Here is a 12342-nt window from a genome sequence, read left to right on the forward strand (position 1 = left end):
TATCAGCCCCTCGGGCAATAACATGAAACAACAACAGCCCCTCGGGCAATATCACATCTCACACTAGGTACCTGCGCTTACTGGGGGTGTACAGACTCCTGGAGGGGCTCCTACAGCCCAAGCGCTATAACAAGCCATCTTGTGGCATAATCAAACAGGCCCTCGGCCTCATAACAATCACAAGCCACCTCGTGGCATAATAAATCAGGCCCTCGGCCTCTCATACACTACAAATCAGTGTAACACGCTGCGGCGCACAACCCGATCCCATAACATCCTCACAACACAGGCCCTCAGCCTCATTCAGTCAGAACTCACTCAAGCCCCTCGGGCTGACAGTAAAACAAGTACTCAGCTCAAAATATCATTTATGAAATCAGAAGGAGTGAATAAAACCGAGTTATGAAAATATTAAGAAGATAGCATGACTGAGTATAAATATCAAACCGAAAACAGTGAGGAAAATAGTAGTAAAAGCTCCTAAGGGTCCAAACAATCGACACAAGGCCCAAACACGGCATTTAGCCCCAAACATAGTAATATTTTTCAAAAATATAATGATAACAAACAGTTTCCAATTAAATACTTGACTTATTAGTCGTACGGGATGGACCAAGTCACAATCCCCAACGGTGCATGACCCCACGCTCGTCATCTAGCGTGTGTGTCACCTCAATATAGCACAACGATGTGAAATCCGGGATTTCATACCCTCAGGACAACATTTACAATCATTACTTACCTCAATCCGGTCAAAATTCTAGCCCGCGATACCTTTGCATCTCGTATCGGCCTCCAAATGCTCCAAATCTATCCAAAACCATAATATACTCATCAATATACGCTAAAGGAACAAAGCCCACTCGAAAATAACCAAGTTACACCAAAAATTCCGAAATTGACCAAACCCGACCCTCGGGACCACGTCTCGAAATCCATTAAAAGTCACATCAATAGAATCCTTACACTCTCACGAGTTCGTACATATCAAATATACAAACATCCGACCATAAACGACCCCTCAAATCCCTAATCAAAGGTCTCCAATTTCAAGCCCTAGTTCTTCAATTTCAACCACTAATTTCCATAAATTACAAGCCTAATCCGTGAAATAACATCACAGAAACGATTTTTATGTTCAAAAATCTTACCTCAACGAAGTTCCCTTGAATTCCCTCTTCAAAGTCTCCCAAAAAGCTCCAAAATCGATTTAAAAATGGTGAAGAAGAGCTGAAAATCGCGAAGGGCCAAATATATATGTTCTGCCCTAGCTAAACGGCTTCTGCGGTACAAAATCCCGCACCTACGGACCCGCACCTGCGGTCCCAGGTGCGCACCTACGGAAACCACTTAACCGCACTAGGACCGCACCTGCGATCATAATACCGCACCTGCGCTATCGCAGGTGCGCTTGAACAACCGCATCTGCGGTTCCAGCTCCCCATGCCCATTTCTGCATCTACGACCCTCTAGGCGCTTCAGCGAGCCCGCACCTGCGGTCCCCAAGCCGCAGGTGCAGTTATGACAGGAGTTTCAGCACTTCAGCTGCAAATTCCAACTCCAAACCTCCCGTCAACCATTCGAAATTACCCCGAGTCCCCCAGGACCTCAACCAAAAGTACGGACAAGTCATATACCACCATCCAAACTTATACCAATCTTCGAAACACCTAAAACAACATCGGAACATCAAATTAACCACGGATTCAAGCCTAAGAACTCCAAAAACCTCAGAATTCCGCTTTTGATCAAAAAGTCTATCAAACCTCGTCCGAATGACCTGAAATTTTGCACACATGTCCCAAATGACACAATGGAGCTACTCCAATTTTCGGAATTCCATTCCGACCCCTATATCAAAATCTCCGCTACCAACCGAAAAATGCCAAAATTCCAATTTCGTCAATTCAAGCCTAAATTTACCCCGGACCTCCAAAACATATTCTGATCATGCTCCTAAGTCCCAAATCAGCTCATGAAGCTATTCGAAGCATTGGGATTCACATCCGAGACCTATTTCACATAAGTCCATATTCGGTTGACTTTTCCAACTTAAGCTTACCCAAAAGAGACTAAGTGACTCAAACCTTTCCAAAACCATTCCGAATTCGAACCAAACAACCCGATACCATATAACACAGACGAACAAAGCATAAAGAAGCAGAAATGGGGAAGATGGAGTGGTAACTCATGAAACGACCGGCTGGGTCGTTACATCCTCCCCCTCTTAAACAAACGTTCGTCCTCGAACGAGTCAAGAAACATACCTGAAGCCTCAAATAGGTGAGGATATCTACTCCGCATCACCCGCTCGGTCTCCCAGGTAGCCTCCTCCACGGGCCGACCTCTCCACTGCACTTTCACTGAGTCTATATCCTTTGATCTCAACTTTCGAACCTGACGCTCCAAAATAGCTGCTGGCTCCACATCATAGGTCAAATCACCCTCTAACTGAACCGTGCTGAAATCTAGAACAAGAGACGGATCTCCAATATACTTTCGGAGCATAGAAACATGAAATACCGGATGCACACTCGTCAAGCTGGGTGGCAAAGCAAGCTCATAAGCCACCTCCCCAATCCTCCGAAGCACCTCAAAAGGCCCAATGAACCGAGGACTCAATTTACCCTTCTTCCCAAATCTCATAACACCCTTCATGAGTGAAACCTTCAGTAGAACCTTCTCCCCAACCATATAGGACACATCATGAACCTTCCTGTCAGCATAACTCTTTTGTCTCGACTGCGCTGTACGAAGCCTCTCCTGAATCACCTTTACCTTGTCCAAAGCATCCTGCACTAAGTCTGTACCCAAAAGCCTGGCCTCACCCGGAACCATCCAACTGGAGATCTACACCGCCTCCCATATAGAGCCTCATATGGAACCATCTGAATACTCGACTGGTAGCTGTTGTTATAAGCAAACTCCGCGAGCGGTAGAAACTGATCCCATGAACCGCCGAAGTCAATCACGCAAGCGCGCAACATGTTCTCCAATATCTGAATAGTGTGCTCGGACTGCCCGTCCGTCTGAGGGTGAAAAGCTGTGCTCAACTCGACCTGAGTACCCAACTCTCTCTGCACGGCCCTCCAAAACTGCGAAGTAAACTGAGTGCCTCTATCCGAAATGATGGAAACTGGGACACCATGCAAGCGAACAATCTCCCTGATATAGATCTCTGCCAACCGCTTCGAGGAATAGGTAGTACAAACAGGAATGAAGTGCGCGGACTTGGTCAGCTGATCCACAATCACCCAAATAGCATCGAACTTCTTTAAAGTCCGTGGGAGCCCAACTACAGAGTCCATAGTGATCCGCTCCCACTTACATTCTGGAATATCCATCTGCTGAAGCAAGCCACCCGGTCTCTGATGCTCATATTTCACCTGCTGAAAATTGAGATACCGAGCTACAAATCCCACAATGTCTTTCTTCATCCTCCTCCACCAATAATGCTGTCTCAGATCCTGATACATCTTCGCGGCACCCGGATGAATGGAATACCGCGAGCTATGGGCTTCCTCCAGAATCAACTCCCGAAGCCCATCCACATTGGGCACACAAATCCGGCCCTGCATCCTCAACACCCCATCATCACCAATGGTCACATTCTGGCGTCGTCGTGCTGAACTCTGTCCTTAAGGACCAGCAAGTGAGGATCATCATACTGGTGCTCTCTGATGCGATCAAACAAGGAAGACCGAGAAACCACACAAGTCAATACCCGACTAGGCTCCGAAATATCCAACGAACCGATTGGCCAAGGCCTGGACATCAACTGCAAGATGTCTCTCCCCAACAGGAATAAATGCAAGACTGCCCATACTGACCGCCTTCCGGCTCAAAGCATCGGCCACTACATTGGCCTTCCCCGGATGGTACAGAATAGTAATATCATAGTCCTTTAGCAACTCAAACCATCTTCGCTGCCTCAAATTGAGATCCTTCTGTTTGAACAAGTGCTGGAGGCTACGATGATCAGTAAACACCTCACAAGACACACTATACAAATAATGCCTCCAAATCTTCAACGCTTGAACAATGGCATCCAACTCCAAATCATGAACATGGTAGTTCTTCTCGTGGGTAGGGGTGTGCATTCGAATCGGTTTATCAATAAATTGAATCGATTATTTGTTATCAAAATCGAAATCGAAAAAATCGAAACATTATTGAAATGATAACGATAAGCATATGTACAAATTGATAATCGATAAGTAATTGTTGATAAGGGTCAAAATCGAATCGATAAATCGAATGCACACCCCTAGACTGTAGACACTTGTTAAATGAGTAATTACCTATTTGTGTAGATTAATATAACATACAGAATGTATATATATTCCGCTACTATTTTGAAAGCGACTATAGAATATTATTTTCCCTAATCTATACCCTTTCCTTTACCCTAAGTCCCTTACCCTATTATTTCCTCTACCACATTTAAGGAATGATCATATTTAAAGATCAAGGGAATGAAGTTCAAATTAATGGAAAACAGAATTAGCCGTGATGATGTGTTTTGTTTTGTTTTATTTTTTTTATACCGTTGGAGTGTTGGTGGCATACATTTGATCCCTTACTTTAGTTTTGTTGCATGTGCTTGTTGACATAATTTTTATATTATAAATGGTGTTCGTCTTATTTTAGCTTCTTTTTGTCCATATTAGTTAGGCGCGTTTATAGCGATATACTTTCCGTGGAATCCCGTAAATTTTCTTATTGGTGTAATCAATAACTGAATCGATAAGCCCCCAAATCGATAAATCGAAATCGAAAAAATTAAAACCTTATTGAAACGATAACGATAAGCATATGTACAAATCGATAAGTAATTATCGATAAGGGTCAAAATCGAATCGATAAATCGAATGCACACCCCTACTCATGGGGCTTCAACTGACGAGAAGCATAAGCAATAACCCCACCCTCCTGCATCAACACACATCCAATACCCGCTCTCGAAGCATCATAATACACTGTATATGAACCTGAAGCTGATGGCAAAACTAACACTGGAGTCGTGGTCAAGGCAGTCTTGAGCTTCTGAAAGCTCGCCTCACACTCATCCGACCACTGGAACAGAGCACCCTTCCGAGTCAACTTGGTCAAGGGTGATGCAATAGATGAAAATCCCTAAACGAACCGACGGTAATAACCCACCAAACCAAGAAAACTGCGAATCTCTAGGACGGCCTGGGCCAACTCTGAACCGCCTCTATCTTCTTCAGATTAACCTGAATACCCTCATTGGACACGATGTGTCCCAAGAAAGCCACTGAACTGAGCCAAAACTCACATCTGGAGAACTTTGCATAAAGCTTCTCGTCCCTCACCGCTGCAATATCACTCTCAAATGCTCCGCGTGCTCTTCCTGACTACTCGAATACACCAGAATATCATCAATGAAAACTATGACAAACGAGTCGAGATACGGTCGGAACACGCTGTTCATCAAGTGCATGAACGCTGCTGGGGCATTGGTCAGCCCAAAAGACATCACAAGGAACTCATAGTGACCATATCGGGTCCTGAAAGTTGTATTAAGAATATCCGAGTCCCTGATCTTCAGCTGGTGATACCCTGAACGGAGATCAATCTTGGAGAATACCCTTGCTCCCTGAAGCTGGTTGAATAAATCATCAATGCGAGGCAGGGTGTACTAGTTCTTAATTGTAACCTTGTTCAACTGCCTGTAATCAATGCACATCCTCATGGTGCCATCCTTCTTCTTCATGAACAGAACAGGCACACCCCACGGCGAAACACTAGGCCGAATGAACCCCTTATCAAGGAGTTCCTGAAGCTGCTCCTTCAACTCCTTCAAATCCGCTGGTGCCATACGATACGGCAGAACAGAGATGGGCTAAGTGCCCGGCACCAGGTCAATACCAAAATCAATATCCGTGTTTGGGGGCATGCCCGGCAGGTCTCCAGGAAACACATCGGGAAAATCCCTCACAACTTGAACAGAATCAATACTAGGAGCCTCTGCATTGACATCCCTCACGAAGGCTAAGTATGAAAGACAACCCTTCCCAACCATCCGCTGGGCCTTCAAGAACGAAATCGCCCTACTGGGGACAAAATCAGTCGAACCTCGCCACTCAATCTGTGGCACACCCGGCATCGCCAACGTCACTATCTTAGCATGACAGTCTAGAATAGCACGGCACGGGGATAACCAATCCATGCCCAAAATCACATCGAAATCCACCATAGAAAGTAACAAAAGATCCACTCGGGTCTCCAGACCCTCAATGGTCACCACACACGACCGGTACACACGGTCCACAAAAATAGTATCGCCTACGGAGTAGATACATGAACAGATGAAACAAGAGACTCACGGGACGTATCCAAATAACGGGCAAGATATGATGACACATATGAAAAAGTGGAACCAGGATCAAATAACACAGAGGCATCTCTGTGGAAGACTGAGACAATACCTGTAATCACCGCATCTGAAGCCATAGCATCAGGTCTAGCTGGAAATGCATAGAAACGGGCCTGACCACCACCTGATCGACCTCCCCCTCTCGGGCGACCCCTAGATGACTTTCCTCCACCCCTAGCTGGCTGGGTGGGTGGTGAAGTAATTGGTGCTGAAGTCAATGACTGGCTCCTCTGCTGAGATGAACCCCCAAGACGACGAGGACACTGCCTCCACATATGTCCCAACTCCCTACACTCATAATAACTCCATGGTTCTGTAGATGGGGACTGAAGGGAACCCCTAGCACCGGGATGACTAGCTGAAGAACCTGGCATAGAAGAGCCCTGAACTGATGGAGCACGGGACGAACTCTGGGCTGGAAGGGCACTGAGTGAGGAATGACCCTGCTGAGAACTGTGAGAACCATGGCCCGATGATGCCCTACGATAACCTGGGCGAGCTGACTGAGCATGCCTGAATGGGCGGCCTCTGCCGTGCTGAAACTGACCTCTCGAAGGAGCACCCCCAAAACTACTAGATCCCCGAGGCCTCTTGGCCTCCCTCTCCTCTCGCTCCTGGCGACGAACTGACTTAATCTCACGAGCGATATCACTAACCTCCTCAAAAGTAGCACCTGACACCCTATCCCTGGTCATGAGAATCCGAAGCTGATATGTGAGGCCATCAACGAACCTCCTGATCCTCTCTCTATACGTAGAAACCAACCAAATAGCATGACGAGCTAACTCTGAGAACCTCATCTCGTACTACATCACAGTCATATCTCCTGTCGCAACTGCTCGAACTGCTTGCGCAGCTCCTCCCTGCGGGACTGTGGCACATACTTCTCCAAAAAGAGAACGGAGAACTGCTGCCAGGTAAGGGGCGCCGTACCAACAGGCCTACGCCTCTCATAAGCCTCCCACCAAGTGAAGACAGTTCCAGTAAACTGAAAAGTCGTAAATGCGACCCCGCTGGTAGATGACTAGTAGATGTATATCTACTTTAACTTTTAATTATTAAAATAATACATTTTTACCTATCCCAAATTATTAGGAGCTACTAGTCCTAGAAAATGAGATATCTATGTGTCCCACGAACAATGAAAAAAGAAGAAAGAGGATCAGCCTATATATGCATAATGCTTGCGTTTACGTTACGTGAGAAGATTAGTATCTCGAACAAAAGGTTGGTCAACCCAACCAGCTAACCACTAACTACAACTCATTCCTAGTGCACATCACATCTACATATTTTCAACAACATTATGACTTCATAGTCTTAAATTCCTTGGTATATAATCCTATTTATATTATCCATCTTTAAAATTTTAAGAGATTCTTTAGAAAATATATTAATAATTTATTTATAAAAGTGTTATCTAAACAATTTTTGTTTCTCTTTACACAATTTTATTAGTTAGAGCAGTAAAATCATTTAAAAAGAAATTAAAAACTAACTTCTTATTTTTTTAAAAAAAATATTAAAATTTAAAATAAATTTTGTTTAAATGATTAATATTTAGAGAGGAGAAAGCATAATATTATTAGGTAAAAAACTTATCACACACGATATTTATACCAACATAATGATTACATACACTTGTCTTCACATACATTCTTATTATTAAATTATAGCTTACACAGGGACGGATCTAACTGTTTAGCTATGGGTTCAATTGAACCCATAATCTCTATTCTAGATATGGACTTTCAAAATAAAATTTATTAAAATTACTGAAAAAATTGAGCTATAAATCCATAATTCAAACAATGTGACGGGTTAGTCGCTGGAATTATAATCTTGAACCCATAAAGTTAAAATTTTGAATCTGCCTCTGATTTACACCTACTCAACGATTACCTTAAACATATCTTTTTTTATCCCTCAAGCATATAGTTAACTACTATACTCATTTTAATTTATAAATTTATAATGGTAACTTAGTATTTTGTCCTTTATTCCTTCTATATATAGCGATTAGGCACGCGAACTCTCCCATAACCTCAAAGGCCAAAGAGAGTGTTTCTTCCCACGAAAGCAAGACCTCCCTCAGTTTTTTCTCCCTCCTACATTTAATCATCATGTCTCAGGTAACTTTTTCTTACACTTCACTAATTTTTTTAATATTCTATTTAGTTTGTTGTTTTTCTCTGGTTATATTGTTAATAATCTTGATTCTCTTAAGGGGTTGATAAGTTTTGGTTGTATAATCCTATTTTTAATTTGGATTTTCTCACCTTGAGCTGAAATTTTTTGGTTCTTGGTGTGAATAATTTGTTGTTATAGTGGGAAGAGGATAAATATAAAGCTTTGAAATTATATATGATCACTTCTTTGAATTTTGTTTGTTCCTATTTCCAGTACTTAGTTTATTATCCAACTACTACTAATCAGTGGGATTTTCCATCTTTTCCCTCTTAATTATAGTTAATCATCTAAATAAAAAGAAAGGATTTGCTCTTTGGAGCTTAATTAAAATTGAATTCTGGGTTTGCTCGTTAACCAATTGTTCTATCTGGAAAACATTGTTAACTCATCTACTCCATTCGTTCTCATTTATGTGAATGTGTTTCGGATTTCGAGAGTCAAACAAATTAATTTTTGACCGTAATTTTTTCATATGGCTTTACATATTTTATTTTATTAATTATTGTGACTAACAATATATTTTACCTAGTTTTCAAATATGTAAACTAAATTTTATTTCGAAAAATTTAAAAATTCTATGTCCAAATACACTCACATAAATTGAATGTTGAAAAGCGAAAAGTATCACATGAATTAGTGTTTTGTTATGTTAAATGGTGAAAGTCTTTTTTTATTTGGTCTATTTATCATCTGATGTTTTTTTTTTGGGCTAAATTAAATGATAGCAGACCGTTGTTCTCAAGGTTGGCATGTCATGCCAAGGTTGTGTAGGAGCTGTAAACAGAGTTTTGGGGAAAATGGAAGGTACTTATAAATATATAATTGCACTTTTATCCTTTATTTATCCTTTACAACATTTATCCTAATTATCCTAGCTTAATTGATACAGTTGCCACAGTAGGATTGCCTATATATAATCTCATACAACGTCACTACTTTTCTCAAAAATGTTCTTCCTTTTCTTCGATGTCTAAATAAAGAGTACAACCAGGTGCATTGATCTCTCGCTATGCACGAAATTTTTAGTGAAGGGACAGATTATACGCACCTTACTCTGCAATTTTGTAAGAGCGGAATTTCGCTAAACTCCATTAAGCGAAAGGGCGACAGTAAATTGAGTAACTTACATGGTCTAGTACTCTAGTGGCAGTTGTGGATGCACCGTTAAAATAATAGGTTCAATAGAACCCGCCATGAGAGTAGATACACATGTGGAACATTAATAAAACGTCAACAAAATATTAAATATTGAATCCATAATTTCAAAAGTACGAGGTGTGCAATTGTAAAAGTCTTAAAAAACTCATCAAATTTAAATCTTGGATTAGTCATTTTCGAGCTTACATCAATGACTTACGACGTACTCTCACGTATGAAAACTTGGGGTGTAACATCATTCCCTCCTTTGGAACATTCGTCCTCGAATGTTGACAAATGCACTTATCACTCTCATAACCTGTAGCTCTTACGAATACGTTAATATTGTCCTTGACATCTAGGAAACTGTTCTGTAAATAAATCCAAAGGCCAAGGTATTCCTCCCTTTAGGCCTCTTTCTCACACCACGACCTGTGGTCGGAATTCTTCCAATCTCGTAACTGTTGTTACCTTCTGACATGCATCATGTACAACCATGTACTTGTATGTGTGCCTATGCGACTCTTCTCTCCTTTTTCCTCCGACTTTTAGCCAATCTCTAGGTCTCACTTTGTGAACATATACAGAACTATGACAAGATGTCCCTCTAGGCATCTATAGGTGTACTAAAGTTCTTCGCTTGGTACTTTGTCGAACTTACGACTATGGTTTTACTATATCTAGGTAGGTCATGCTATATCCTAACTCTTACTTCGGTTTATTATTACCGTGGTCTGCCACCCAGCTCTGGGTTATTCTTTCACTGCTTGTCCTATATGTATAAATCTAAGTCCTTTAATGCTTCTTCATTACTGTTAATCTTAATAATGACGGTTTAATCTCATCTCATACTTTGCAACTTTTATCCATCCATTGGTGATTCACCTTAATGTTAATCCAAAATGAAACCTCTTACGTAATACATTGTCACTAGGGCTCACGTCTCATCGGGGAACATCTGAAGTGATTTGCCCGATCCACCTTGGGACGATACTATACCTCAATAACCGTATTTCATAGCATTCTAACATGATTCATCTTATGGGGGTATTCCAATCCCGTGCAATTCATAAAATCCCTTTTCTTTAAATCATTCCTCAATCAAAGGCCTAAATGTCATCCTTTTATCTATCACAATTACACCCTTATTCTACTAATGGGGCAGCATTTCCTCTCTTCTAATTGCTCCTAGTCTTAGACTCCTCTGTGTTTATTCAGGCTGTACCGAGATTTTTATTATATATGGAAATCATCATTCCCTTGTTTTGATGGGTTTAATCCCAAGGACATACATATTCTCGTCACCTTCTCACTCACCTTTTCACATCCTTACTCCTATCTACCTAAAACCTTGTTGCTCTGCGATACTTTACCTTACGACCTACACTTATCTATTTATACTACTCGCAACCTTCCTTTAACTTGCTAGCACCATAAATTTCCTTTCGTGCCTTCTCAGTTGTCCTTAAATGTAAGCATTAACTTTTCCTGGTCGTTCTATCACTTGTTGCATGAATACTTGGCTTGTCTTATTGCCCACGAATACTATAATTTCCTATACCTCGTATGATCTCAAACATCACCTTTGATGAGTTTTTTTTTTTTATTCATTAGCCATGATAGGTGCCACTTTGGTCGTCTGTATATCGCCTTATTAGCTCCAATTTTTTCCCCAGTTAATAGTTGAGCAACTAACAACTAATTTGACCTCACTCTAATCTTGTGTACAAATCATTATAGGTGTTGAATCTTATGACATCGATATTAAGGAGCAAAAGGTGACAGTAAAGGGAAATGTGGAGCCAGAAGCTGTTTTCCAAACTGTTTCTAAGACTGGAAAGAAGACTTCTTTTTGGGAAGCAGAAACACCAGCACCAGCACCAACTGAACCCGAAACTAAGCTCGTTGAAGTAAAGCCCACAGAAGAAAAGCCTGCAGATACACCAGCTGAACCCGAAGCTAAGCCCGTAGACGAAAAGCCCGCAGAAGCTGTTGCTGCTGCTTGATGATACTGAAATATAAATCAAGCTTAAAGCAGAATGTAATATGTAACAGTTAATCAGCTCTTAAATAACGTGTTGCTGATTTTTGCGTTTGGTTTTTCTTGTAATAATATAGATAAGAAGTCCTGTTATCTACTGGAGTGTATTGTTTAACTAGTCTATTGGATTTGCAGACTCTTGATTGTTTCTACGGAGTGATTTCACTAATCAAATGGAGATTACGGACCCTATTATATGGTTCAGGTCCTGAGTTTATGTTTTATATACCTGCAGCGTGAAATGTTTACATACAAGTAGACTAAAAGTCTAAGGTAATTACTTAAAGTACAAGAGGGGGGTGAATTGTAAATATTTGAACTTAATTGCTTATTAGTTGACTTATTAATTGAGTAGTCGACTAGATATGATAATTCAGCAGATATAATAAAGGGAAGTAAATTGCAGAAAGTAATGGCAGGAATTAAAGACACCAGGATTTTATACTGGTTCGGATTCAATGTCAATCCTAGTCCAGTCCCCTTGGGTTGCAAGGGAGTTCTCTTTAGTAAATGTGTTTCTCCGAGTACAGTTGTAGTGAATTTGCACACAGTTTCTCAAGCACTCATTTTTGAT

At 41.2% G+C, this 12342-nt stretch overlaps 1 protein-coding gene across 2 annotated transcripts; it reads left to right on the forward strand.

Annotated features, from left to right (window-relative positions):
* Window positions 1–8424: 8424 nt before the first annotated feature.
* LOC109239615 (copper transport protein ATX1-like) lies at window positions 8425–11977 on the forward strand. 2 transcript variants are annotated; one of them, XM_019406202.1, is made up of 3 exons: window positions 8425–8532; window positions 9319–9394; window positions 11468–11977. In XM_019406202.1, the coding sequence occupies exons 1-3, from the start codon at window positions 8524–8526 to the stop codon at window positions 11731–11733; spliced, it is 351 nt and encodes a 116-aa protein (XP_019261747.1). In that variant the 5' UTR covers window positions 8425–8523; the 3' UTR covers window positions 11734–11977. The 2 variants fall into 2 exon arrangements, with proteins under 2 accessions (XP_019261747.1, XP_019261746.1); XM_019406201.1 differs by having other exon boundaries at window positions 8426–8532; window positions 9316–9394.
* Window positions 11978–12342: the final 365 nt, after the last annotated feature.

Source organism: Nicotiana attenuata, unplaced genomic scaffold (genome assembly GCF_001879085.1).
Source record: "Nicotiana attenuata strain UT unplaced genomic scaffold, NIATTr2, whole genome shotgun sequence".
Lineage (NCBI taxonomy): Eukaryota > Viridiplantae > Streptophyta > Magnoliopsida > Solanales > Solanaceae > Nicotiana > Nicotiana attenuata.